This window comes from Equus przewalskii, chromosome 25 (assembly GCF_037783145.1).
Source record: "Equus przewalskii isolate Varuska chromosome 25, EquPr2, whole genome shotgun sequence".
Classification (NCBI taxonomy): domain Eukaryota; kingdom Metazoa; phylum Chordata; class Mammalia; order Perissodactyla; family Equidae; genus Equus; species Equus przewalskii.
The window spans coordinates 18,365,602-18,392,874 of NC_091855.1; the positions used below are offsets into that span (position 1 = coordinate 18,365,602).

At 37.4% G+C, this 27,273-nt stretch overlaps 1 protein-coding gene and 1 long non-coding RNA gene across 9 annotated transcripts in view; one reads left to right on the plus strand and one right to left on the minus strand.

Moving 5' to 3' along the window:
* Window positions 1–27,273, plus strand: part of PSEN1 (presenilin 1) — a 73,492-nt gene that overhangs the window by 27,276 nt on the left and 18,943 nt on the right. For all 8 annotated transcript variants that reach the window (XM_008543745.2, XM_070593745.1, XM_008543741.2 and 5 more), the window contains 4 exons: window positions 12,257–12,516; window positions 14,538–14,679; window positions 21,645–21,712; window positions 25,093–25,313. In XM_008543745.2, the coding sequence (XP_008541967.1) occupies window positions 12,257–12,516; window positions 14,538–14,679; window positions 21,645–21,712; window positions 25,093–25,313 (691 nt within the window). The remainder of the gene's footprint in view (window positions 1–12,256; window positions 12,517–14,537; window positions 14,680–21,644; window positions 21,713–25,092; window positions 25,314–27,273) is intronic.
* LOC103567121 (uncharacterized) lies at window positions 11,603–27,065 on the minus strand. Its single transcript, XR_011532929.1, has 4 exons — window positions 27,000–27,065; window positions 26,253–26,395; window positions 25,835–25,957; window positions 11,603–11,967 (listed from the first exon to the last, which is right to left on the minus strand). It is a non-coding gene; the product is annotated as an uncharacterized lncRNA (long non-coding RNA).

Here is a 27,273-nt window from a genome sequence, read left to right on the forward strand (position 1 = left end):
GTTTGGCACAGATCTTAATAGTTTGTTAAAAAAACTCTAGGTTGAAGCTTAACACAAGAGCTCCATAAATGTTAAATATTATCTCTAACCAGTTATCTCAGCCATTCAGGGAAATGACGGCCTTCCCTGATATTAGAGCAGTGGTTAAAGTTCTAGCTCCAGGGAATCACAAAGCTTGGGCAGGTGCTGGATAGAATTCTGCCTGCTGTTGGAAACAGATTGCCTATGATTAATAAATATTTTCAAGTTTTCCACATAACTTGCCAGTTCTTCAGTTAAGCTACTCTTCTAATTTCTCCTATGGTACAGGCTTAGGAGCCTCACATTTCTAATTGTAGAAATCCAAGCAATATCCATAAAGTCCTATAGGATTTGTATTTTCTTTTATAAATAAATACTCATTTTAAGTAAATAATATACAGGCTATAAACATATCAACATAAGGGAGTACATTTTAACTTTTTAGGCATATTGACTATTATTACATGGGAATGTATGCATGAAATAATATTAGATGAAAAGAGTAGGATGCAATGTTTGTGAACATTCATTATTACTATGTACCTATGTATGTTGAAAAACATTAGAAGTTGAGGTATTATAAGAATGAGTTGTTTTCCTTGTAAAATCGTCTAAGTTCATATTCAGCAATACAGAAATATAAACTTAAGTATGGCAAAAACTGCCATGGACAAAATCAAAAACCAAACTGGGCAAAGGCTTTTATAATGCATAGTGACAGGATATATCTTGATATAGACCAAGAATTCTTATGAAGTCAAAAGGAACATGAACAACTCAGTAACAACATTACCAAAGGGTATAGTCAATATATGTGGAGGAAGAAGAGGAAGTATAAATGGCAAGAAATATATGAAAAGACTAGTTGATCAACCTTACTAGTAATCAGAGACGTTGAAATGAAAACTTTTATTTTATTTTTTGGTGTAGAAGATTGGCCCTGAGCTAGTATCTGTTGCCAATCTTCCTCTTTTTGCTTGAGGAAGATTGTCCCTGAGCTAACATCTGTGCCAGTCTTCCTCTATTTCACATGTGGGATGCCACCTCAGCATGGCATCAGTGAGCAAGGATTGATACCATTGCTACTAAAGGTGTGCGAAAATAGGCATTCTCATATGCTGTTCACGGGAGTTAAATTCCTGTTTATTTGGAGGGAAGTTGTCAGTTGAATACTCATGCCCTTTGGAGATAATTTGGCAATTAAATCTAAAAATGCACCTACTTTTTGACCTAGCATTTCCACTTCTAGAAATTTATGCTATAAAAATATTACTACAAGAGTGCCAAGAAATATAGACAAGAATATTTGTTGAAAGATTATTTGTAACTGAGAATTTTGAGATAACCTCAGTCTGATGTTAGTTATGGTTTACCCAGTCAGTACTATAAGTTAATGGCTGACAGTAGGATCTCTTCACTAAACTGTGTGAATTAGAATCTCTGCTCTAGAATTTCTTATCTCTGTGATTTTTGGCAAATTATCTGGCCTCTCTATCTGGCTTCAGTCTTTATCTTTTTAGTGAAGTTTATAATTTTAATAAACTCAGAGTTTTATTAGGATGAAATGAGATAACTCACCTCACCTGTATGTCTAGCACATACCTCATCACTAAACCTTAGCATTTATCGTAATTCTTGTTGTTACTGTGTTGCTATTACAATATTTAAGATTGAGATATATGTACTAGCATAGAAAGGTATCTGATATATTATCAAGTGACAAAAGCAAATTGCAGAACATGGCTTTAAAAAAATCTAGAAGTACACCAGATTGCTCACCATGTTCGTATTGTGGGGCAGAGATTAGGGAGGACTTACTTTCTGTGTTGTAAACAAAAATTTTTAAACATTTAAAAACCTTCTAAAAATGTTTATAAACTTTGTTTACAATATTTGTTTTAATTACAGAAATTTTAAAAATGACAGAAAACGAGGTTGAAGAAAAAAAACAGGCAGGTATTACACTGTATTAAAAACACCTCCACAATTTTTACTGCCTATAAAATACTCTCTGTGCTTGAGGGTCCACATGCCTTGGGTGGCTGGACCTGTACTTGCATCATGTTCTGAATAAGGAGAAGGGAGAAGGAATCAAACTGAAGCCTCTGACTTCATGGTGTAGGAATTCTGGGGAATCTGGCTTCATAGGAACTCACTTCCCACATACTCACCACTTCCCATAGGACCCCGCCCTCCCTGAAACTTACAACATTTATATAGTGAGTAATCCTTCCGTCTGCCACTGCAATGAAATCATTTATAATGGCTACAACACTGGTTTTTCTGAACCTTAAAAATAGCCTTTAAGGGCAAAACTCTGGAGGTAGTGAAAAGATCAGTGGTTGCCAGGTTATGAGGGGAGAGAGGGATAAATGGGCAGAACACGGGATTTATAGGACAGTGATCCTATTCTGTATGGTACTATGGTGGATACATGTTGTTAAACATTTTTCAAAACCCATAGAATGTACCACACCACGAGTGAACCCTAAGGTGAACTGTGGACTTTGGGTGATGATGACATGTCAGTGTAGAGTCATTGATTATAAGAATGTATCACTCTGGTGTAGGATGTTGATTGAGGGAATGCTCTGTGAGGGCGAGAGATAAATGGGAATGCTCAGTTTTGCTGTGAACCTAAAATTGCTCTAAAAAATAAATATTTTTTTGAAAAGAAAGAAATGAGCTACCAAGCCTCACACAAAAGGCCCTTATGTTATCTTTTAGAGATATATACTAAATATTTGTGAAAGAAATTATATGTTCCAGTTTGCCTTAAAATAAAACTGGAGGGGCAAAATGAGTGGGAAAAGAGATGGAATAAGGTTAGCCATGGGTTGATAATAATTGAAACTGAGTAAAGTGCACAGGGGCTATGCACTTATGATAGTATTTGTTTTGACTTTTTCCACAATAAAAAGTTTTTAAAAATTAGCCTTAAAAATAATGCTAAATCATCATTCTAATATTTAGCTACCAAGATTTTTCATATTGGAGATCCCTCAGTGGTTCTAGTGTCATCTTCTTCATTTGACAGTTTTCTGCACACCCCTTTGAGAAAGACATTTAATTTTTTTAAACAGCTTTATTGAGGTGTAATTGGCATACAGTAAACTGCGCATATTTAAAGTATACAACTTGATAAGTTTTGACACACGTACATATATATATATATATGTATGTATGTATATATGTATGTATGTATACACACACCCCCCCTCAACCACCAGCACAGTCAAGATAATGAACATAACCATCACCCCCAGAAGGGTCCTCCTGTTCCTTTATAATCTCTCCATCCTGTCCCTCCCCAATACTTCCCATCCCCAGGCAACCACTGATCAAATTTTTGTCACTATACTCTAGTTTTCATTCCTAGAATTTTATATAAATGAATCATACAGTACATACTCTTTTGTCTGGCTTCTTTCATTCAGCATAATTATTTTGAGATTCATCAGTGTTAGAGAATATATTGCTAGTTTATTTCTTTTTTATTACTGAGTTGTATTCCATTGTATGAATGTACCACACTTTTCTTAAGCCATTCACTTGTTGATGGATATTTGCATTGTTTCCACTTTTGGGTTATTACAAATAAGGCTGTTTTGGACGTTCATGTACAAATCTTTGAATGATCATGCTTTCATTTTATTTGAGTAAATGCCTAAGAGTAGAGTATGATCCAGGGTGGCAGGTCTATATTTAACTTTTTAATATACTGTCAAACAGTTTTCCAAATTGGTTGTATAATTTTGCACCAGCAGTGTATGAGAGTCTAATTTCTGCACATCCTTGTCAGCACTTGGTATAGTCTTTTAAACTTTTTTAGCCATTCTAGAGGGTGTGTAGTCATATCTTATTGTAGTTTTAATTTGCATTTCTCTGAATAATGATGTTAAGTATCTTTTCGTGTGCATATTTGTCATCCTAATATCTTTAGTGAAGTGTCTTTTTCAAATCTCCTGCCCAATTTTTAAATTGGGTTGTCTGTTTTCTTATTACTGAGTTTTGAGAGTTCTTTATACATTCTGGATACAAGTCCTCTATGATAAATATGCTTTGCAAACATTTTCTCCTAGTCTATGGCTTGTCTTTTTATTTTCTTAATAGTGTTTTTTGAAGAGCAGAAATAGATCAGTTTAGATATTGATGAAGTCCTTTTTGTCAATTTTTTCTTTTGTGGATCTTTAGTTTTGGTGTCATATTAAGAAATCTTTGCCTAACAGAAGTTTTTTCTACATTATCTTCTGGAAACTTTGAAAGATTTTATTTTTCCTTTTTCTCCCCAAATCCCCCCAGTCCATAGTTGTATATTTTTAGTTGTGGGTCCTTCTAGTTGTGGCATGTGGGATGCTGCCTCAGCATGGCCTGATGAGCAGTGCCATGTCTGCACCCAGGATCTGAACCAGCAAAACCCTGGGCCGCCAGAGCAGAGTGCACGAACTTAACCACTCAGCCATGGGGCCGGTCCCATCTTCTGGAAACTTTATAGTTTTAGGTTTTACATTTAGAATTGTATGGTGAGGGTTTTTTTGGGTTTTGGGGTTTTATTTGTGTAGTGAGTCATTTTTTGTATATGGTATAAAGTATGGGTCAAAGTTCATTCTTGTCCATTGGCTATCCAGTTGTTTTAGTCCCATTTGTTGAAAAAGACTATCCTTTCTTCACTGAATTGCCTTTGCACCTTTGGCAAAAATCAGTTGTCCATATATGTGTCAGTCTGTTTCTGGGCTCTCAGTTCTGTTCCGTTGTTCTATTTGTCTATCTTTGTGCCAATACTACATTTTCTTAATTACTATAACTGTATAATAAATCTCGAAATCAAGTAGCGTTAGTTCGCCAACCTTCAAAGTTGTTTCAGATAGCCTAGGTCATTTGTATTTCCATGTGAATTTTACAAACATTTCTACAAAAAACCCTGCTAGAATTTTGACTGAGATTGCATTGAATCTATAGATCATTGGGGGAGGTTGGTAGAATTGACACTTTAACAATATTGAGTCTTTAAACCCACAAACACGGTATATTCTTACTTGTTTTTTAGGTCTTAAAAAAATCTTTTTTTAAATTGTGGTAAATAACATATAACATAAAATTTAAAATTACTGTCTTACCCTTTTTAAGTGCACGGTTCAGTAGTGTTAACTATATTTACATTGTCTTGCAACAGAGCTCCAGAACCTTTTCAGCTTGCAAAACTGAAACTCTATACCCATTGAGCAACAACTCCCCATTTCCCCCTTTTTCCAGCCCCTAGCAACCATAATTATACTTTGTTTTTTTTTAGTTGGACTACTTTAGAGTCTTGATATAAGTGGAATCATATAGCTTTTGTCTTTTTGTGACTTGCTTATTTTACTTAGTATGATGTCTTCAAGGTTCATCCATGTTTTAGCATGTGACAAGATTTCCTTCTCTTTTGAGGCTAAATAATATTCCCATTGTACGTATATACCACTTTTTTCTTTCTTTTCTTTTTTTTGAGGAAGATTAGCCCTGAGCTAACATCTGCTGCCAATCCTCCTCTTTTTGCTGAGGAAGACTGGCCCTGAGCTAACATCCGTGCCCCATCTTCCTCTACTTTATATGTGGGACGCCTGCCACCAGCGAACCCGAGACTGCTGAAGTAGAACGTGCGCACTTAACCACTGTGCCACCGGGCAGGCCCCAATAATCTAATTTTAAAACAGGCAAAGGACTTGAATAAACATGTCTCCAAAGAATATATACAAATGACCAACAAACATGAAAAGATGATCAACATCACTAATCATTAGAGAAATGCAAATCAAAACTATAATGAGATACCATCTTACAACCATCCGGATGGCTACTATCAAAAAAACTCCAGAAAATAATAAGTGTGAGCAAGGATGCAGAGAAACTGGAACCTTTGTACACTGTTGGTGGGAATGTACAACAGTGCAGCCACTACAGAAAACAATATGGAGGTTCCCCCCAAAATTAAATAGAATTATCATATGATATAGCAACCTCACTTCTGGGTATATTTCCAAAGAGATATTTGGACACCCATGATCACTGCAGCATTATTCACAAGAGCCCAGAGGTGAAAGCAACTCAAACGTCCATCAATGGATAAATAAATAAAATGTGGTATATACAGGGGGCCGGCCCAGTGGCACAGCAGTTAAGTTCACACATTCCACTTTGGTGGCCCAGAGTTTGCCGGTTCAGATTCTGGGTGTGGACCTATGCACTGCTTGTCAAGCCATGCTGTGGTAGGTGTCCCACATATAAAGTGGAGGAAGATGGGCATGGATGTTAGCTCAGGGCCAATCTTCCACAGCAAAAAGAGGAGGATTGGCAGCAGATGGTTAGCTCAGAGATAATCTTCCTTAAAAAAAAAAAAATTAGATTATTGTTTTTTTTGTTGTTGAGTTATAGAAATTCTTTATATGTTCTGGATGTTAATCCCTTATCAGATATATGATTTGCAAATATTTTCTTCCATTCTGTGGTTGCCTTTTCTCTCTGTTGATTGTTTCTTTGATGCACGGAAGTTTTAAAATTTGATATAGTCACATTTGTCTGTTTTTGCTTCTGTTATTTAATTTCCCTTAGCAATATTTTGTAGTCTTCAGTGTACAGATATATCCAGGGTTCCCCAAGTCCATGCTCGGGGTTCAATGACTAGCTAGAAGGACTCACAGAACTCAGAAAAGCTGTTATACTCGCTGTAACAGTTTATTACAGTGAAAGGATGTTGATTAAAATTAGCAACAAAAAAAGGCACATAGAGCAGGGTCCAGGAGACACCAGGCACAAGGTTCCAGTTGTCCTCTCCCAATGGAATCATGGGAGCAGTGCTTAATTCTCCCAGGAACAGTGTGACAGCATGCACGGAGTATTGCCAACCAGGGAAGTGCACTTGTGCCTTGATGTTCACGAGTTTTATTGAGAGTTGGTCACAAAGACATGGCTGACCATAGTTCTCTAACCCCTCCCAAGGTCAGTCGGATACTGTGTGGCCCAAGATCCCCACCAGAGATCACATTGTTAATAGTGTGACCCAAGGCCTCATATAAACAGAAATACTCTTAACGGGCAGGATATGCCAAGGGCTTAGAGGTTATATCTTTTAGGAACCAGGCCAAATCTTTCTTTGTCATGTGCAGGGTTTGGACACCCCTGACCTGCTGAGTTAATCCTTTACTGTCCAGTAGGCCTTTCACATCTTTCAGGTCTCAGCTCAAAAGGCACTTCCTCAGAAGGATATTCTCTGGCCACATTATCTAAAAGTAGTCCCATCCCCTGTATTCTTTATCACATCACCCTGTTACAGTGCTACCTCACTATGTAATTATCTTGTTTATTGTGTGTCTTCCTCTGCTTGAAATCAGTTCATGAGAGCAGAGACCTTATCTGTCTGCTGTATCCCTGGCACCTAGTACATAGCTGGCATTCACTGTTTTTTTAATTAATTGGTAAGTGTAGTAATTATACCTAGAAACTAAAACAAAGCACCATAAGCCAAATAGAAAAATGGCAAAAGATATAAATGCGTCGTTCGTAGAAAAAATGCTCATCTTTCCTGATAAGAGAAATAGAAGTTAAAATTACACTGAGATCCCATATTTCACCTGTCAGATTGGTAAAAATCCAAGTGTTTCATAGCTTACTGTGTTGATAAGGGCTTGTTGAAATAGGCACTCTACTACATTGCTGAGTCTAAGCTGGTACAGCCCATAGGGAGGGCGATTTGGCAATATGTATCAGGATTTCACATGCATGTATACTTTGACCCAGCAGTTTTACTTCAAGGAGTTTATCCTACAAATATGCCCCCACAGATGTGAAATAACTTAGAGAGGGCATTCATTGCGGCAGCGTTTGTAATGGCAAAAAGTTGGAAGCAAGTTAAGTACCCATAGTTAGGGGATTGGCCTAATAAACTGTGATATATTCATAAACTGGCTATGTAGCTGATTAAAAAAACTTTTTAAAGGATGAGGATGTTCTTCCCTGATATGTAAAAAAAATCTCTAGAATACACAGTTAAGCAAAGAAAGCAAAGTGCAGGACAGTGCATTTGTTGTGCTACCATTTGTGTGAAAAAGGGGAATGAAAATATATATTTGTATTTGCTTTTGTGTATGTAAAGAAACTTTGAAAGGATTTGCAGAGAACAATGACACTGGTAACCTGGGAGATTAGGAATCTAAGTAAAAAGTCAAGTGGGAGATTTTTTACTCTACATCTTTTTATACTCTTTGATATAGAACCATGTGAATGTTTTACCTGTTTAAATAAATAAATTGTACTTAAAAAAATTAAAACATATAGTCAGTTTTAAAAATAGTATCCAAAGTACTATGAAAAGGGCATGTGTGTGCGCGTTAAACAGTGCTGTAGTATCGCATGTCAGCTTTGGGGACGGGGCAAGATGGAGTTGGCCAATGTTCATTATAAACCAGAACATCCGGTTGGGTATTGTGAATGAGCATATTGTGATTGCCTCTTTCGTGCTAGACTTACCCAATTAAACTGTTCGTGGAGCCTACTAGGACAGCCATGGTCCCATAGACAGAACACAGGTTTTGGAGCAAGAGACTTGAATTTGATTCCTGCCTCTGCTATTTCTGGCTGTGAGATTTTGGACAAGTTGCTTTAGTGTTCCCCTGCCAAACCCTCCCAACATATGAAAAGAATAAATGAGATCATGTGAGAGTGCTTTGTAAGTTATTAAATACTATATTGAGGGCTATTATTACTTGTATTTTAGTTTGTATTGAACATTAATCAACCCATCAAATTGGTCATAGTTGTATTGCTGACCATTAGTCACAAACGTAGCATTCTTAGCATAGGCTTAGTCACTTCCTTCTAAGAAAATAGAATGTGAATTCCCTCGCTCTCCTGCTCTTCGGCTGTTGCGCTGTGTCCCTGTCCTCCAGATCCCACCTTCCTCATAACCATTTCCTTCCTGCTGGACTTGGACCACTGTAGACATTTGTGTTCAGCAAAACTTACCTTTCTTGGTGAGTGGTGTGTATATATATTTCTACCTACTGTGCTAATAGTTTCCTTTCCTTTCCATTCTTTATAGGGTGTGAGTCTTCATAAATATTTTCTCTCTGAGGTCAGAGGTACTTCTTGACCTCCGGACTGAGATAGAAGGCACTAATGCCTTTGTAAGGCCAACTGTTCTCTCATTCCCCTCCGTTTCTCCCCTACCCTGTTCCATTAGTTACCGTCTCCCTCTCTTTTGTCGTCAGTCTCTTTCTCTAATCCTCACTTTATACTTTGACCTGACAAGCATGCTCAAGTGTCTGACATCTCTAAAATAACTTTTCAAATTTGAATCCCTTCTGTTGTCACATCTTTTGTTTTTTTTTTTTTTTGGCTTCAAAGAGCGATTGGCTTTCCCAGTTTCCAGTCATTCCCCAATCCATTGTGATTTATGATCTGACTTTCCTTTTAACTGTTTTACTTTGGTAAAGATGTTGGTGAACTTTCCAATGCCAAATTAGTGGCTTTTGGGCTCTCATCTTGCCTGTTGATGACACCTCTTTGAAATGCACTCCTCCTTTGCCTTCTGTGATGTATCGATTCCTGGGTTTTCTTCCCTGTTCCCTATTCTTCTCTTAATCTCTTTTGTGGGTTTTTCTCCCATCACCTGCTGCTTAAGCTTGGGAGTTATGTGGACTTCTTTCCTTGGTCATCATCTCACTCTGCATTTTTCCATGCACAATTATTGTATTCCGTTAATGATGTCCATGCTGTTTCTACTTCCCATCTCTACTCTCTCCCTGAGATTTCATCTGTTTCCATAGCTATAGAAACTAAGGACTTCCCCCAGCTCTCTTCTAAGCTTGAAATTATTAACTGCCTTTGGTCTTTCCTGTGTGGTTTCAGGTACTTCAGATTCACTTATCTCCCTAACTGAGATATCTCTCCTCTTCTCCAGCCTGCTCATCTTGTGTTCTCTATCTGTATCAGTGCCATCACCACCTTCGTAGTCTCTATGCTAGAAACCTCCAGAGTCATATTTGATTCTTTCCTGACCATTCAGAGGTAATTTGCCACGAAGCCCTGTCAATTCTGCTTCTGAAATATCTTTCTCATGCTTCTCCTATTTTCCATTGCCACTCAGTCAAGTTTCTTAAAAATGAAATATAACCTGATGTGTTACTTCCTCAGCCTTAACAGTTTTTATGACTTTCTGTTGCCTACAGGACAAAGTCTGAAGTGCTTGGTGTGGCAAACAAGGTTCTTAACAACCTGTTCCTAACCCTCTTTTCCTGCCACCAGCACTGACAGACCCTGTGCTCCAGCCGCTGCGGGAGTACTTGCTGGTTTTCTGCACAGGCCTTGCTCTTGGTTTTCACGCCTCTGTCTCACTGCTGTTCTTAGTCTCTCTGCCTGGAGCCCATTCACCTTCCACTCACTCTGGAAAATTCTGCTCACGAATCATACCTTTTATTTTTATTGTTTTTAAGAGTTAAGCTTTTAAAGATTTTATTTTTCCTTTTTCTCCAAAACCCCCTGGTACATAGTTGTGTATTTTTAGTTGTGGGTCTTTCTAGCTGTGGCATGTGGGATGCAGCCTCAGCATGGCTTGATGAGTGGTGCCATGTCCTTGCCCAGGATTTGCACTGGCGAAACCCTGGGCTGCTGAAGCAGAGCGTGTGAACTTAACCACTTGGCCATGTGGCCGGACTCTATACCTTTTATTTTGCCTTTCTTGACCACACAGAATTAATCCATCCTATAGCACTTTATTCATATCTCTTATGTAATATTTAGCCTATATTAAAACTAATTATGAACTTTTTAAGGACAGGATCTAGATCTTATTAATTTCAGTATTGCCACAGCAGAGTATCCAGAATATAGAATTTGATAGTTACTTGTGGGATGAATATATTGAAAGTAAAAGAGAACTCAGCCCACACTGAGTCTGCAAAGATCCCATGTTGTCTTGTGAATGGCAGATTGAGAGGTGGTTAAGAACTTGATTTCTGTAATTAGGCACACCTGGGTTCAAACCCGCTCTGTAACACTTACTAGTTGTGGCTGTTTCCTTACCTGTAAAGTGGTGATGATGGGGTGGCTGTGAGAATTAAATGTAAAGCGCACATCACAACCCCTGGTACATTGTAATAATTTTAAGCTATTGAGTGTGTAATGTATTTTAAATTAATAATAGAAATATTCTATAGTAATACTTAGTTATCCTCTCTGGTCAGAAGTGAGATACAAGAGTGGTGGTTCTTACATGCTCCTCCTAAGAGAACCCTTTCTTAACCAAGCTGATTACATCTTACCAGCAACAGTGACTACCAATCTACTTGCATCTCATTCTATTTACTTACTTGTGAGGAGGAGGAGTGCCTCTTATTTTTCTCCTATCAGTTATTTATCTTGTTGTTGTTGTTAGTGCTCTTGGAATTCATTCTACCCTTTACAAAAACTAAGTGTCAGATATGAACAGTGATACCAAAAAGGAAGTTGAACTTGAAGAGTAGGAAGTGATAAACCCAGGATAAGGATAAAGGTAATGAAGTGGTGTTTGGCTTAAGAGTCCAAGGAAAGCAGAATCTCAGAAAGGCTCTAATTTTGTTCCGTCATTCCTCAAGTATTTATTGTTTCCTTACGCTGTACGGGGCAAGGTGGGATGGGGCAGGGGCACCAGCACTGTTGGAGGCCTCGTTTCTCTCTGTGAAGGTTTTCTTTAGTTGAATACTTTTTTCAAGATAATTGTAGATTTACATGCAATTGTAAGAAATAATACAGAGAGATCCCTTGTATTTCATTACAAGGATTTGAAGTCTTATTAATAATGAAGGTGAGATAGTTCCTTGTATAATTGGTACAGAATCACAGGTAGAAGGTGCATCATGATTTTGAAAAAGGTGAGATTACTCTCTTGCAGCTGCAGCAAATAACGAAGGTTTCATGCAGGTGTCAGTTTTTAAGCTAAAATTCAAAAAGATGAGAACAATTGTATTAGGTTGAGAACAAGGAGAAATGAGATACCAAGAGCCAGCTGAAAGGGAGTACCTGGCTTCCTTCAGTGAGTAATCTACACTTTTAAACTGCACTCTTCTTGTAAATTGATCCTTTCTTGCCGCGTTTTTAGAACTCAAGTAATGATGAGCCTATTGTTAATCTCAGGTCTAATTGTTACATTTTTTGTTTTTGATATAGAATACCTTGATTCTACTGAGAGTCTGACTCACTGAAAAAGTTTCCCTTTTGCTTTTAGAATGAGAACAGAGACCGGCATGAGCACAGTAGCGAAAGGCGGAGGCGTGGCAACCCTGAGCCATTATCTAATGGACGACCCCAGAGTAACTCTAACTCACAGCAGGTGGTGGAGCAAGATGAAGAAGAAGATGAGGAGCTGACGCTGAAATATGGCGCCAAACATGTGATCATGCTCTTTGTCCCAGTGACTCTCTGTATGGTGGTGGTTGTGGCTACCATCAAGTCAGTCAGCTTTTATACCCGGAAGGATGGGCAGCTGTACGTATGTATTTTGTTTTCTTATTCTCAAGGCCCGTATAACTTCTTCATTGCATGTCATCATCACCTGAAGGCCTCTGCATTGAAGGGGCAAGAAGGCTAGAGAGTCCATCCTCTCTGACGGCCAGAAGCAGTTGAGCAAGCGAGGGGTTATTTATTCCTTGATGCTTTACGCAGAGAAAAGGAAAGCTGTAGAATTCTATTTCCCATATGGTGTCACTAGATAGAGCTGAATTTATTTGGAATTGAGCAGGGTAAGAGTTGAATAGTTATCTTTCCCACCTCGGGGCCATTGGGCCCATTGTTCTTCTGCCTGGAATGTTCTTTCCTTTTCTAACTTTGGTAGATTAATTCCTATCATCCTTCTCATCTTGGCTCAACTGTTAAGTCCTGAAAGATAACTTCCCTGATCCTCCTAACAGAATTAGGTCCTTCCTTGTATTCTTTCTCATAGCGACCTGTTCTCTTTTCACTTGTCATAATATGCAAATATGTATTTACATTACTTAATACCTGGTTTCCTTCTACACCATAAGGCCTATGAGGGCACTTTGTTTCCAGGGCAAATTATGTAATAAATGCTCAGCAAAAAAACGTTGTTAAATGAAAGGATGAAGACCTAATGCGTGCTGGCACTCTCTAGACTCTTGGGGAACCGTCGTGTAGATTCTCTGTTGTTGGTGGTGTCATCCCTTTGCCTCTAAGAAAAATGTCACCTGGTCCTGTCTCCAGGATTCTCATGGGGCTCAAAAAAGTTTTAAGTAAATTTTGGAATTTGAAATTGGCAAGAGTCTGAAAAACCTTGTGGGTTTCTAAAAGCCAAGCTTTTAACCTTTTGGGAGAAAGGCTAAAACAATGAAGGACAGGGGTTAGAGACAATAGCAAAAGAGATTGGGGGTTATTATCTATATAAGTTAGAGTTAGGTTTGGCTACATATTATAGAACAGGGATTAGCAAGCTATAGCCCACAGTCATCTATTTTTATAAATAAAGTTTTATTGGAACACAACCATGTCTATTTGTTTATTGTCTATGGCTGCTTTCATACTGCAATGGCAGAGTTGAGTGGTTGCAACAGAGACCATATGACCCACAAAACTTAAAATATTTACTCTCTAGTCCTTTACACAAAGTTTGCTGACCCCATTATAGAAAATCAAAACAACTGGTTAAAATGATATACATATTTTATCTCTCCCACAGAGTAGTGCTGAGGTAGTCAGTCCAAATTGGTCTAGTGGCTTCAGGTTCATGAAGGCCTCAGGCTCCTTCTTTCCTGCTTTGGCTTCTATCCTTTAGGTTGTTTCAGGGCCCAGTATTGGTGCTGGACCCCAGGGTTCATTCAGACAGCAGGAAGCAGGAAAGAGGGGAGAAAAGGACATAGGACACATCTCTCAGCAGAATTAACCCCTTTCTTAGAAGTTTCACACACTTCTGCTTATAACTCGTTGGCCATTACTTAGTCTCACGGCCACACCAACTCTAAAGGGAGTCAGAAATAAAGTTTTTGGCTGGGAACATTGGCACCAGGAGTGAAAGTGTTTTTATGTGAGTGAGAAACAACAGAAACAATGGATATGTGACATTATCCCAAGACAGCTCCAGTTGCAGTCCCGCTACAGGTGAAAGATGACAGTTATAAGCCATTTTACCTTCCTCTGATAACCATTTGTAGCCTAGGTAGTTTATGTGGCCGAATCCGGTTCTTTAACAAATCACTAATGAGCTGTGGAGAAAGAATATTTGATGAGGTAATTATTTCAATATAAAGCATCCACTAGATGGAGCCAGTGTCTTGCTCTCGAAAGTCCACCTCTGCATATTTTAGATATCTTCTTTTATGTTGAAGTACTTAGAGTATAGCTATTTTTCTTAGGTTAAGAATTCTTGGCTAGATTGATGAGATGGAAAAAAGTGACTTATAGCAGTTGAATCAAGGAAACAAAACTCTGGTGTTGGAGTGGGTATGTGGTTTAGGATATCCATTAATGTTTACCTGGGCTTTTGTGTTTTATTTTAGAATCTATACCCCATTCACAGAAGACACCGATACTGTGGGGCAGAGAGCCCTGCACTCAATTCTGAATGCTGCTATCATGATCAGCGTCATAGTTGTCATGACTATTCTCCTGGTGGTTCTGTACAAATACAGGTGCTATAAGGTGAGCGTGAGACACAGAGCTTTGCTTTCCACTGTGTTCTTTTTATGATTGGGTTTTCCTGTCACATACCTTACTTGGTCTAGTAAAAAAAAAAAAAAAAAGGGTCTTATATTCTGCAGCTAAGTTGATTTTTAGTTTTTTCTCCCTTGCTGCTGAACATTTAAAAAATACAAAAAGGCATAAATGGAAAACAAATGTTTTCATATAATATCACAATCTAAATGATTTTAACATTTTGATTTGCAGTATACTTATGACTTTCCAAAAGGATATATCCTAAGACCTTTGTGAATTCCTCCCTCACAAATAGCATTATAGGATATAATTGTTCCCATAAAATAATGTCTGACTAAAAAAATTCAGATTTTCATACTTGAGTACAGAGCAGTAAAGCTATCTTCAATGCGGTGTTAAGCTCATTGATGACTGGCTGTATACCTGCTTCTAAATTGGTAGACATCCGTTCCCTCACCATCTCTCCTGTAGAAGCATTATTTCTTTCCTTGGGAAATAAGGGCAGGGGACGTTGCGCAGGAAAGACACAGGCCCAGCCCTCCCAGCCTCTGCTCCTCTAGCTCACTCTCTAAGTGACTCACTCCTGAACTTCAGCCTCCTGGCACATGTTTCAGATTCATGCCTCAGAAAAATGACAAATTGTTATGAGTCATGAACCTTTAGGGTCATTCTCAAATAAAGGAAATAAGTATTAACTCTCCAAATATTGAAATCTGCTCTATTTCCTTCTAGTATTTATTTCCATATATTTTTTAACGTGGTTAAATATAATCAGTGTATGTCCTTTCTCAACTTTTACTTTGGCATAAGGATTTTTTCATATTATAAATTCTTAGAAAATATGTCTGATGGCTATGTAATATTTGACTCAATGTTGTTGGTGCCATTGAGTCGATTTTGACTCCTCATGACCTGTGTACAGCAGAGCAAAACTCTGCCAGGTTTTTTTGCACCATCCTCTCACCTTCTGGTACTGTATCAGACCATGCTCCACTGCTATTTATAGGGTTTTCATGGCTAGTTTTTTCAGAAGTGGTGGCCAGGTCCTTCTTCCTAGTCTGTTTTAGTCTGGAAGCTCTGCTGAAACCTGTGCAGCATGGGCTACCCTGCTGTTATTTGAAATACCGGTGGCATAGCTTTCAGCATCGCAGCAACCTGCAGCCACCACATGTGACAACTGACAGATGAGTGGTGTGGTTCCCTGACCAAGAAACGAACCCAGGCCACAGCGGGGTGTCGAATCTTAACCACCACCAGGGCTGGTTAGGCTCAATGAGTATATTGTAATTTACTTCCGCTAATTTCTCTGGTATTGGACATTTAAGATATTTCCAGTTCTTTACTGTTCTAAAAAATAATGTCTTGATGCATAGAGCTTTTTCAGTTTTTCAAATTATTTCCTTAGGGTAAAATCCTAGACACAGAATTTCTGGGAAAAATTATCTACATATTTTTAACTGTCTTGGTATGCAAAATTTTTCAAAATGATAGTGTCAGGGGCTGGCCCTGTGGCCAAGTGGTTGAGTTTACACACTCTGCTTCGGCAGCCCAGAGTTTCGCTGGTTTAGAAATTATACAGAGTTTAACCTTGCTTGGTGAACATTTGAGTGGGTAGAAGTGTTAACCTAAGTGATGACCATCTGCAGTCTGATATTAGCACATGGAGAAGATTGAAGACAAAAAGGGTGTATGATGATAACAAGTTGTCGTCAATAGTCAGAAAGCCAAAGAGCAAATGATGGAAACCCATGCTGGGGACCGTTCTCTTCCCCCTGTTTAAGTACGCTCACGTCTTAACTACCTTTCTTTATACTTTTTTTCACCATATGTATTTGTCTGCATATAAATGGTGACTTGCCAGTTCTGTTTCTCTGCTTTATTGGACTCACTTTGTGACTTTTATCTGGATTCTATGCTACTTTTGTTCTCACATTTTATAGGGAGTTTGTGTATGCTGTTTAGGGTTGTGTCCATACCTGTGCACCTTGGGCATGGGCCCACAAGTTTACAACAGCTGTAAAAGTTTGCTTTCCCGAGCTTCCTCCTTTCTATGATCTCCTTGGTACTTTTGGGTTCTTTTGGACTTCTCTGTTGCATTCCCCCAGCCAGAAAGCTGAGCTTTAGATTTTTCCAATGTCAGGGCTTAAGGTGGGAGGACAGAGAGAGAAATCAAGCAAGGGCTATTTGCCCTACTCTCTGGGAGCTATAGGCTCCTGCCGTCCTCATTGCTGCCGTCACAGGATGGTTTGGAGACTGGGCTTGAGAGAGTGGAGAAAAGGAAAAAACAAAAATTGAGATTTTTGCATTCTCTGACGGTGTTAGGAGACCGCTTTCCTGCTCCTCTATCCAGAACTTGCTTCTCCTGGTGCCCTCTTTGTCTCGCTAAGGCCCACTCGGGTTGTGTTGGGTTCAGGTGGAGGGGAGCACTGGAGGGAAGAAGTGGTAAACTCCCTGCTGGCTCCCCGGTGCTTCTGACTCCCCAGCCCGCCTGCCTCTGTTTACTTTTCGGAGTCCTCCACCGGCCGCTGCGTGCATTCTCTCCCGGTTTTATAGTTGCGTTCAGTGGGAGAGACAGGGTGGAAGGTGCTTTTCCGCCGTGTTACCTAGAACCTGTCCTGATATATTTTTGGTCAGTTTTATTCATCTTTTAGTTATGCTTCATTTTAGACAGTCTAGAAGGTTTATATTCAGCCAGATTTCCACATTTACTATTCATTTGTGTTGTGTTGTTTTGCTTTCTAATGTTGGAGTCTTAGCAAGCACGGCCAGTTCTATGGAAACAAGTTGTTTACTTTGACTCCTAGTATAAAATAAAAGGAGCTTTTGAGTCAGAAATTCAGAAACTTGCCAGGACCTGTTTGGAAATAAGCCCTGAGGATTTGTTATGTCAGTGGTTGGTTGTGCAATGTCTATGAGAAATGCAAGAAGCTAAAAAGACCAAACAAACCTTAAAATGGTAGAAACAGGAAAGGCAGTTAATTATTACAGGTCATTTGTCATAGATGAAACTATGTGGCTTATTAAATCACGTGGTTTCTGGCCTGGGTAGTGGGGGTTCAGAGCAGAGACTTGCTGCCCTGCTGAAGCAGGCCTCTTTCCTTTCAGAGCCTTCAGCACAGGCAAGCTGAGCTAGGGAGTTTTACAGGAAGAGAAAGGCCAGTTTAACTACCCAAAGTTCTAGAAAAAGGGGAGGTGCTATTTAGTCATCATCAGAAGAGGCTTTGAATTCAGGTAGTAATTCAGAAAATCATAACATCAATGACTAAATAGACAAACTCTTTACAACCATTGTTACAGGCAGGGGGCTAATAGTTTTACAGTATCAAGAGCATTTACAAATTGTTAAGAAAATTATGAATATCCTAATAAGAAACTTTTAAAACCCAAGCAGAGAAATTACAAAGGAAATATAGATGGCCAGGAGAGAGAGAGAGAGAGATGTCTATGTATTTCCTCACTAGCAAAAAAAAGAAATACGTATTACATATTAAAATAACAAATGAACCTATTTCACCTATTGACTTGGTAAAGATTAATCCAGTCTTTTTTGTGAAGTCACTAACCAATATATATCAACAGACAGTAATTAGAACAAGTCAGTGCTCTTTGATTCCATAGTTTTGCTTTCATGATTTATCCCAAAGAAAGGATTAGAAATGTAGAAATATATTTGCACGTTAGGATATTCATCCTAGCATACGTTATGATTAAAAAAAGGAAAGCACCACAGATTTCATGCATAAGGGAAAGGTTAAATTGTGTGTTCATTCATATAAGTAGAATATTATTATTGTCATTTAAAAATTATATTTTCAAAAAAAGATTTGGTGGCATAAGAGGATGTAATAAAAAGTTAAGTTTTAAAAAGTAAAATGTAAAATTGTGTATTATTTGATTCTAATTTTGTTAAAAGATCTTTACACATGCAGACAGAAAACATGTCTGAAAAGAAAATACCAACTTTGGTTGTCATTGGTCAGTTGGAATTGTTTTCTTCTTTTAGTGTTTCAAATAAACAACATCCCCATGTTCCCTTGCCAAAAATACAAGGTAAAAAGCATTTCTCAAGGGGCTAGCCCCGTGGTGTAGTGGTTAAGTTTGCGCGCTCTACTTGGTTGCCCAGGGTTCACAGGTTCAGATCCCAGGTGCGGACCTACATAGCGCTCATCGCACCAACTGTGGCGGCATCCCATATACAAAGCAGAGGAAAATTGGCACAGATGTTAACTCAGGGACCATCTTCATCAGGGAAAAAAAAACGCGTTTCTCAAGAAAGATAAGAACTTCTAGTATTTAATATTTACTCTGTCCCTTAATTTGGAGCTTAATATGGAATACCAATGTATATCTCCCACCCTTTAAAGCTTTTCTGTTTTGTAATATTTTATATACTTTTTAGTTTTGTAACTTGAATTATTTCTAAAGCTGAGACTTCTAAGCATGATGAGGTGAGATGCAGGTGGAAAGACTCCTTTCTGCTTAAGCGTTTTGATTATTTTGAAGATGAAATAGGTTAAAAGCTCCCTTTAGAATATTTTGCTAAAGTTGAAGTATTTAGAGGAAAACGTACAAGTGTCCTTTTACTTTGCTATGTATTAAAAATAAAATGGACTAATAGATGGAGAAATGGGTAGACGTTACAAAGCAAGGACAGCAAAATGTGGATGGTAGAATTTAGGCAGTGTATGGGTGGTCACTGTAAAATTCTTTAAATTTGGCTGTGTGCTTAAAAATTTTTATAAAATGTTAGGGGAAAATTTTTAAAAATTATTGAGGTCATATTGGCTTATAACTGCAAATTTCAGGTGTACATTATTGTATATCAGTTTCTGTATAGACTGCATTGTGTTCACCACCAGCAGTTTAGTTTTTATGCATCACCCTACATATGTGCCCTTTTACCCCTTTGGCCCTCCCCCCAACCCTTTCCCCTCTGGCATCCACTACTCTGTTCTCCTTATCCACGTGTTTGTCTTCCACATGTGAGTGAAATCGTGGTGTTTATCTGTCTTTGGCTTATTTTGCTTAGCATAAAACCCTCAAGCTAAAATCTTAGGGGGGAATTTTTGTGGAAGAACACCAGAAATTAAATTTGTGATATTTGGGTAGTCAATTTCGAATATTCAAATATCAAGGAATACCAACTTCTGTGTAAAGCCACTCTTTTGACCTTTTTCCAAGTTGTACCATTTTATAAAGTTGTTTTAGAGAAAGGGAGAGAAAAAAAGAGCCAGAATTTTCAAGAAATATTTTCTTTCAAAAGAATTAACAATCACAGATCACCTTGGGTGAACAAAACAGAACAACAAGAGAAAAATTAATGTAGATTCTACTCACAGCTAGATTTTGATAGCTTAGAGCCTGATTATTGGAGCAGCTAGATCTGGGAGGTGGGTGTGAGAGACTTTAAAAAATGAAGACAAAATCATATTCTTGATTTGGAGGTTTTCTTTCCTCTCCTTTCTTTAAGGTTTGATTTGATCTGTTCTGCCTGAGAGATCTGTTTGGAGAAGTTGTTGGTTAAGTGGCTCCAGTAGCCACTTTAAGACTCTGTCTTAAACAATACAATTTATTGGAAGATTAAAGTTTGTAATGGGTGTATCCACCTCAAAATAATTTCGCTTTTGGTTGGAAATTACTTGACAATTTATCATGCTTCTCCATTCTGTTTTTAAAAACCCCAGATTCCTTCGGTTACATAGTATTTTCCCAAATATACCCACTACCATTTAAAATTTTTATCTTGTAATGGATTACAAAAAATCAAATTCTGATTCTCTCTCTCATATTAATAAGATGTACATGAATAATAGGGACTAATATTTATATAGTGCTGTATGAATTCTGCATGATAATGATGGACTGACTTATAAGTGTTTCAAAGAATTTGTAATAGTAATGCTTATTAATGAACCATGTAAAATAAACGTAGAAAGCATTGCAATGCTTATTGAAACTTCAGGTTCTGAATATTCTTTTGCCAAATGGTTACATAATGGAGAAGGCCTATTTTCTCTGTATAGTTTATATATGCAGAGATCACTTAAATGAATATCTGATTTTCAATTTTATTGAATTTTATTTATTTTATTTTTTATTTTATTCAATTTATTTAATGTTTATTTCAGCAATACTACAAAATTCCTCCGTTGAAAATATTACTGCTTTAAAATGTAAATGTCAAGTGTTGACTCTGTTGATAATTTGATATTTTAGAATATATTCTTTTATTTTTAAAATTTCACCTTTTTCTAAAGGAATGAAGATCTATATATGTCTTGCTGAAATTTGTTTTTTTTTTAAATATTTTATTTTTTTCCTTGTTCTCCACAAAGCCCCCCAATACGTACTTGTGTATTTTTAGTTGTGGGTCTCTCCAGTTGTGGCATGTGGGACGCCGCCTCAGCATGGCTTAATGAGCAGTGCCATGTCCACGCCCAGGATTCGAACCAGCAAAACCCTAGGCCGCTGAACTTAACCACTCGGCCATGGGGCCAGCCCCTGAAATTTGTATTTTATATTATGAGTGGTTCAGCACCAAAGAGTTCTTTATAAGTATGCACTGATCCTAAAGCTGTTTGTGTTCTGCTATTTGAAAGGGGATAACATATAAAGAAATAAATTTTTTGTTTTTGTTTTGTTTTGTTTGCTCTTTGTTTATTTGGGTCTGAATTTGCCCGATAATTTAGTAAATTCCTGGAGATTAGGGGAAATGCCTGATTTACCTTTGAATCTGATGTGTTTAGACCAGTTATTCTCAAACTTGGATGCACAGTGGATTCACCTAGGAGCTCTGAAAGACCCAGAAGTTCAGGCGTCAGTCCATTTTACAGTCTCCCCCAGTGATTCAATGTGCATCCAAGGGTTAAGAAAGAAAAATAAATTTTTGAAGAAATTTGCCCTTTTTTAGGGTTACGGCATCTGTTAATTATACTGAAACTCTTTTCTAGGTCATCCATGCCTGGCTTATTATTTCATCTCTGTTGTTGCTGTTCTTTTTCTCAATCATTTACTTGGGGTAAGTGGTGAAATATTTGGTTTGTTTTTCAGAAATCAACTCTATTTGGGCTCTATAACTGTCACTTAAAGCAACGTACTTTGTTGATAACTTACTCTTAAATTTTAATTGTTTCCATATATAGGTCATACTTGGTATATATAAAACTCATTAATATTATCAATAGGGTTATTCTTTTGTTGATCCTTTCTTATAATAAGTAAAACTGAAAGAACTCAAGATTAGTTAATTCTAAGCCTTTTTAGTAAAGAATTTAGAAAATTCTTTTAGTGAAGAATTTTATATTCTTTACTACTAGTAGAATTCTATGAATCAGAATGTTAAAGTATTTCAAGAATGTATGTAAACATGAATTAATTGATTTTCATACTTTATTATTTCATCAGTTGATCTTTTTTCTTTCCTATGAAATCTTATATGAAAATCTCACACATAAAATAGAAAAAAGTGAAGCTGCTCTGTTGAAGAGAGTAGAGAGGCTCAGAGATTTGCCAGCCTGCCCTTTTGCTTAGCCCCAGTGGCAGAATACAGTTTGTAAACCATTGCACTAGCTCTTAAATTAGGAACAGAAGCAAGAAAACTAAAAGAAACACATCTGAGAATCTGTATGAAATGGATGATTTTCTAGAAAAAAATTAATTACCAAAACTGACTGCTGAAGCAATAGAAAATCTAATTAAAAAGAAATACAGAAAATGGTTGAAGAGAGAGGTTCCCATCCCACCTGCACCGATAACAACGCCAGGCCCAAACGGGTTCATAGGGACATTCTGTTAAAACTTTAAGGAGCTGGATCACTCAAATACTATTTTAGCTGTTCCAGAACAGAGAAAAAGAAAAGCTTCTAGATTCATTTTATGAAGCCAGCATAACCTTGATACCAAAACCCTATAAATTATCAAGAAAAAGGAAACTGTAGACCAATCCTGCTTATTGATGCCAAAAGAATAAGTAAATATTAAGCAAGGTTCAGCGACACATTGAAGAAATAACATATTACGACCAAGTGGAGTCTGTTTGCAGAGTGGAAGACTGGTTTGTTATTGGGAAATATCAATATAAGTCACCACGTTCCTAGGTCATCATCTCTGTATGTGCTAAAAGGCATTTGATAAAATTCAATACCTGTTCTTGATCAACTTCTATAATAAAACAAATAGATGGTTATGTCTCCAACATGATAAAATGTATGAATCTCATTCTGAAGGCCAGTATTATCTTCATAGGGGAACTCTAAAAGTATGCCCCCTAGGTCAGGAACAAGGTGATGATTTCCTTCATCACTGTAGTCTACCAGCGCCCTGGAGGAACGGTGAATATAGACGAGAGAAGGAGATCAGAGTTACGCAATTTGGAAAAGAGAGTTAAACTATCAATAAGGATAAAATGATTGTTTACTTCATTTCAGAACTAACCAAAAAACAATTAGAATCACTGAGTAAATTTGGTAAGGCAATTGAATGCAAAATTAATAAACACAAATCAATGGCCTTGACATAAACTAGTTAGAAAACATAAGGGGAAAAATCCTGTTGATGATAGCAGCAAAAAAGATAAAATATCTGGGATTAAACAAGAATTGTACAAGATCTTTATTAAGAAATTTTTAGATGCCTCTGAAGGGCTTAGAAAGAAGACTTAAACAAAAGGAAAGTTATACCAGGTTACATAAAAAAAGACAATATCATAACCATGTCAATTCTTTCTAAACTTATTTTAAAATTTAATATAAGCCCAATAAAAATACAAGTAGGATTTATTTTTAATCTGGACAAGATGATTCAGAGTTTATTTGGAAAAATAAAGAAGTGAAGGTCCCCAAAGAATTATGAAAAAGAAGAAAGCCAAGGGCTACTAGTGCTACCTGATCTGAAATTGTTAAAACCACAGTAAATAAAATAGTGATACCTGCACCGTGAATAGATGGGTGATCAATAGAAGAGATTAGAGAGACTAGAGGAATGCTCAAATATATATGAGAATTTAACTTGTGATAAAGGTAGCATAGAATCAGTAGGCTACAGATGGATTGTTTAGTAATTGGTGTAAGGATAATTGGGTAGTCATCTGGGGGAAAAATTGGATTTTTTCCTTATCTCTATTAGGATAAATTCCAGATGGATTAAAAATGTAAATAAAAAGTGAAACCATAAAAGAAGTAAGGGAAACCACAGTAAATGGGGAATTTAAAAAATATATGTACAGGTAGATAATATTTTTAAATTATATAACTTAAAAGGTCCTTTCGTAGTCCAATGTTTTATATATTTATACACTCCCTGGAAGGATACACATGAAATTAATAATAGTGCTTTCTTTTGGAGAGGGGAACTGCGGGACAGGATGGGAGGGGAAACTTACTTTTCACAGTATGTGTTGTGAATTTTATATTTTATGTATATGTTACCTAACCAAAGATTAATAATAGTTTGGGCTTTGTTTTTCTTTGTTTTTTTTTGAGTGCTAGGATATCTGAAATGCTTAATCTGAATAGCTACATTGTCCCGAAATTTCCACATTTATTTTGGAATTTCAAAATGGGGGGAAGATTATCTTTCTGGATAGTCTCCATAACCCAAAGTTTGTGCTTGAATAAATGAATGCTTTCTTTCTCCTCAGGTACCCAGGACGTCTTCTACACTTGTAATCTCTTTGTTTTTAGGTGGTGGAATTCTTTCCTCCAAAATTAAAATAGTATTTTTCTTCATTATAAAAATGCTAAACCTTCATTGTAAAAAAAAAAAAAGAAACAAAAAGACATTTTATAAGCTTATAAAGAAGAAAAGTAAAAAGGGACCAGATTCCCATCATCTAAAGATAAATCCTGTCGTCCTTTCAGGAATTATGTGAATCTCTTGCTTTCCCTTCTCACACGTTATTTCACATAAATGAGATTTTTTTTTTTTCGGGCAACAGTGTGTCATGCCTATATTCCATGTCTGTCTGTGTGTGTATAAAACATATGTATTTTAGTAGTGTACTAAATTTTATTTTATGAAAATAACATATGTTCTAGCTATAAAATTTATCGCGCATGTTTAATTTTTTCCAATTTCAGATATTTTAAACTAGGGTTTCCCAAACAAAAGTATGGCATTTTAGGTGGTATATGGCCTTTTTTTAGGTTTTGTACTTAGTTTTACAGCTGTGGCCTGTGATACTGGTTTCCTATTTATATGAATGATACAGAGTTTTCTGAGGAGGAAAAGTGAATTAATTTAAAGAAAAGTGCTAAAGAATAGCACAGTTAATTTAAGATATGGTAAAAATATGAAGATGGGATATGGTTATCTAATGTTTGGGAACCATAATTCTAAACAATGTTTTGATGAAAATTATTGTACGTAAGTCTTTTTAGATCTCTGTCTAATTTTTTTCAGGGAAGTGTTTAAAACCTACAACGTTGCCATGGACTACATTACTGTTGCTCTTCTGATCTGGAATTTTGGCGTGGTGGGAATGATTGCCATTCACTGGAAAGGTCCGCTCCGACTCCAGCAGGCGTATCTCATCATGATCAGTGCCCTCATGGCCCTCGTATTTATCAAGTACCTCCCGGAATGGACTGCGTGGCTCATCTTGGCTGTGATTTCAATATACGGTAAAACTCAAGACTGACGTTTTGTTTGTCGCAGAAGTACTTCACTGGTGTGTTTTCCTTCCTCTTCCAGTTATCTTGTCTTAGAAAAATGATAACAGTTACATTCCATAGCTCCTCAGTAAATAATTAGCTATAATATCTTTTTCATATAAAGATTTCTTTTTTTTTTTGAGGTTAAGTTCTTAAAAAATGTTTTATTACTGCCCACAGTTTAACTCAGTGATGGATTAGTGGAAGGATCTATAGACTTCTGGTCAGAAGACTTAGATTCAAATCCCATCTCTACCACTGACAGTCTTTGTGACCTTAGGAAAGTGACTCAGGCTCCTTGAGCTTCAGTTTCCTCGTTTGGAAAATTGGAACAATACTTCCCAGAGTTGTATGGGTTCAGAATGTATGTTGAAAAGCACCAGCAGAGTGGTTAATTCACATAAAATGCTCAATTTTTAAAATCAAAATTAATTTACCTACTTTTTATAAGGCAACTTGGGTAGAATTTTTCTTTTAAAAATAAAACTTACTTGAGCAGTGTGAGATTCTAGTTCATTAACAACCAGTGTGACGTGGGTCCTGAACGGTCAGAATGTGCCCCAGCCGTGAATGACCACGGCAGCTCCATAGGTGTGTACTCTGTGGCTATTGCCCTGCAGGAAAGCCAGAAAGATCCATTTTCATAGTCAATATATGTGGTCTTAATATTGTAATTAGACAGTGCTCTTTTATCTCTATTCAAATGCTAATTAAAATGGTGACCTATAGTAGGAAACCTCATCGTCCCCACTTGATTGACAAAGAAAAAGTCTGTGGAAATAGAATTGAATTGGTTCTGTTCTCATATTTGAGCAGTCAGTCATAGAACTATAGAAGTCAGATACTGTATGCCTGACTTTCATAAAGACCTTAGCTTATGTAGTACTTGATAGTTTGCACAGTACTCACCTATTATTGCTTAGCTGTGGTTGAGAATGCCAGTTCTGGCCTCCATCCAGAGGTTTTACAGCAGTCAGCAACTGGTAAATACTTTGCAGTCTGAGGTTTTACTGTTAGGTTCTTCTGTTCAGTGACTTTTGCAACAGCCTCACCTTCAAAGGGACACAGTATATCCATACCTAGCTCCTCGTGTGGTACTTCAGCATTCCTGCCATTGCTCACAGTCTTCCCAGGCTAGATCTTAACCACATCCAGCTTCCTCCAGGAGCACAGATAGAACATCACAGCGATGATATCATCCTCTGAAGAGGTGCATTTGACATACTCGTTGAGGACATACAAATTTTCACCAAGGAGCTCATAAAAAGGCAATCGGCATTTCCCTGTACGTAGTACAAGGCCCTGCCACGTTGATTAAATTCCTGAAAATTATTTGGTAAGCTAAGGGCTTCTGCATCTCTGACATTGCTGATAAATAGCAGTTGATCCTCTCTGCATGCACAATGTGAAAACAAGTTCAGGATCTTTTAGGCCTTTTGGGGATCTGGAAGCAACGTATTCCTCATTTACAAATTTTTCTTAATCCTATTTATGCTGCTACTCACAAATTGACCCATCTTGAATTGGGGCCTCCTTATAACAAAGAGCTCTAGAATCTGTCCAAATTGTAATACCACAGTCACTCCCATCAATGTCCCCTCCCCCTGCCCCCAGAGAATCATTTACTCCAGAGGCTTTAGCAGCTTCCTCTCATACCTCCTGAAATCTCTAGACCACCCATGATGATCATAAGTTGCCCATGAATTTCTGGTATGAGAAACTGCCCTCTTCAGTCCCATGCTATACACCCTCAGAATGGCAATTGATGACTGCATACTGAGGTCTCCTGGAAACAGAGGTTCTCACAGGCTCTGAATCTGTGAGGCTCCATTCCCTTCTGTGAGTCATGGAGGCAGCATTCTAGAAGCTCAGCACAGGCACCGGGGCCTCTTTGTTAAGACAGGAATGTTACCTGTAGGATAGAGCTAAG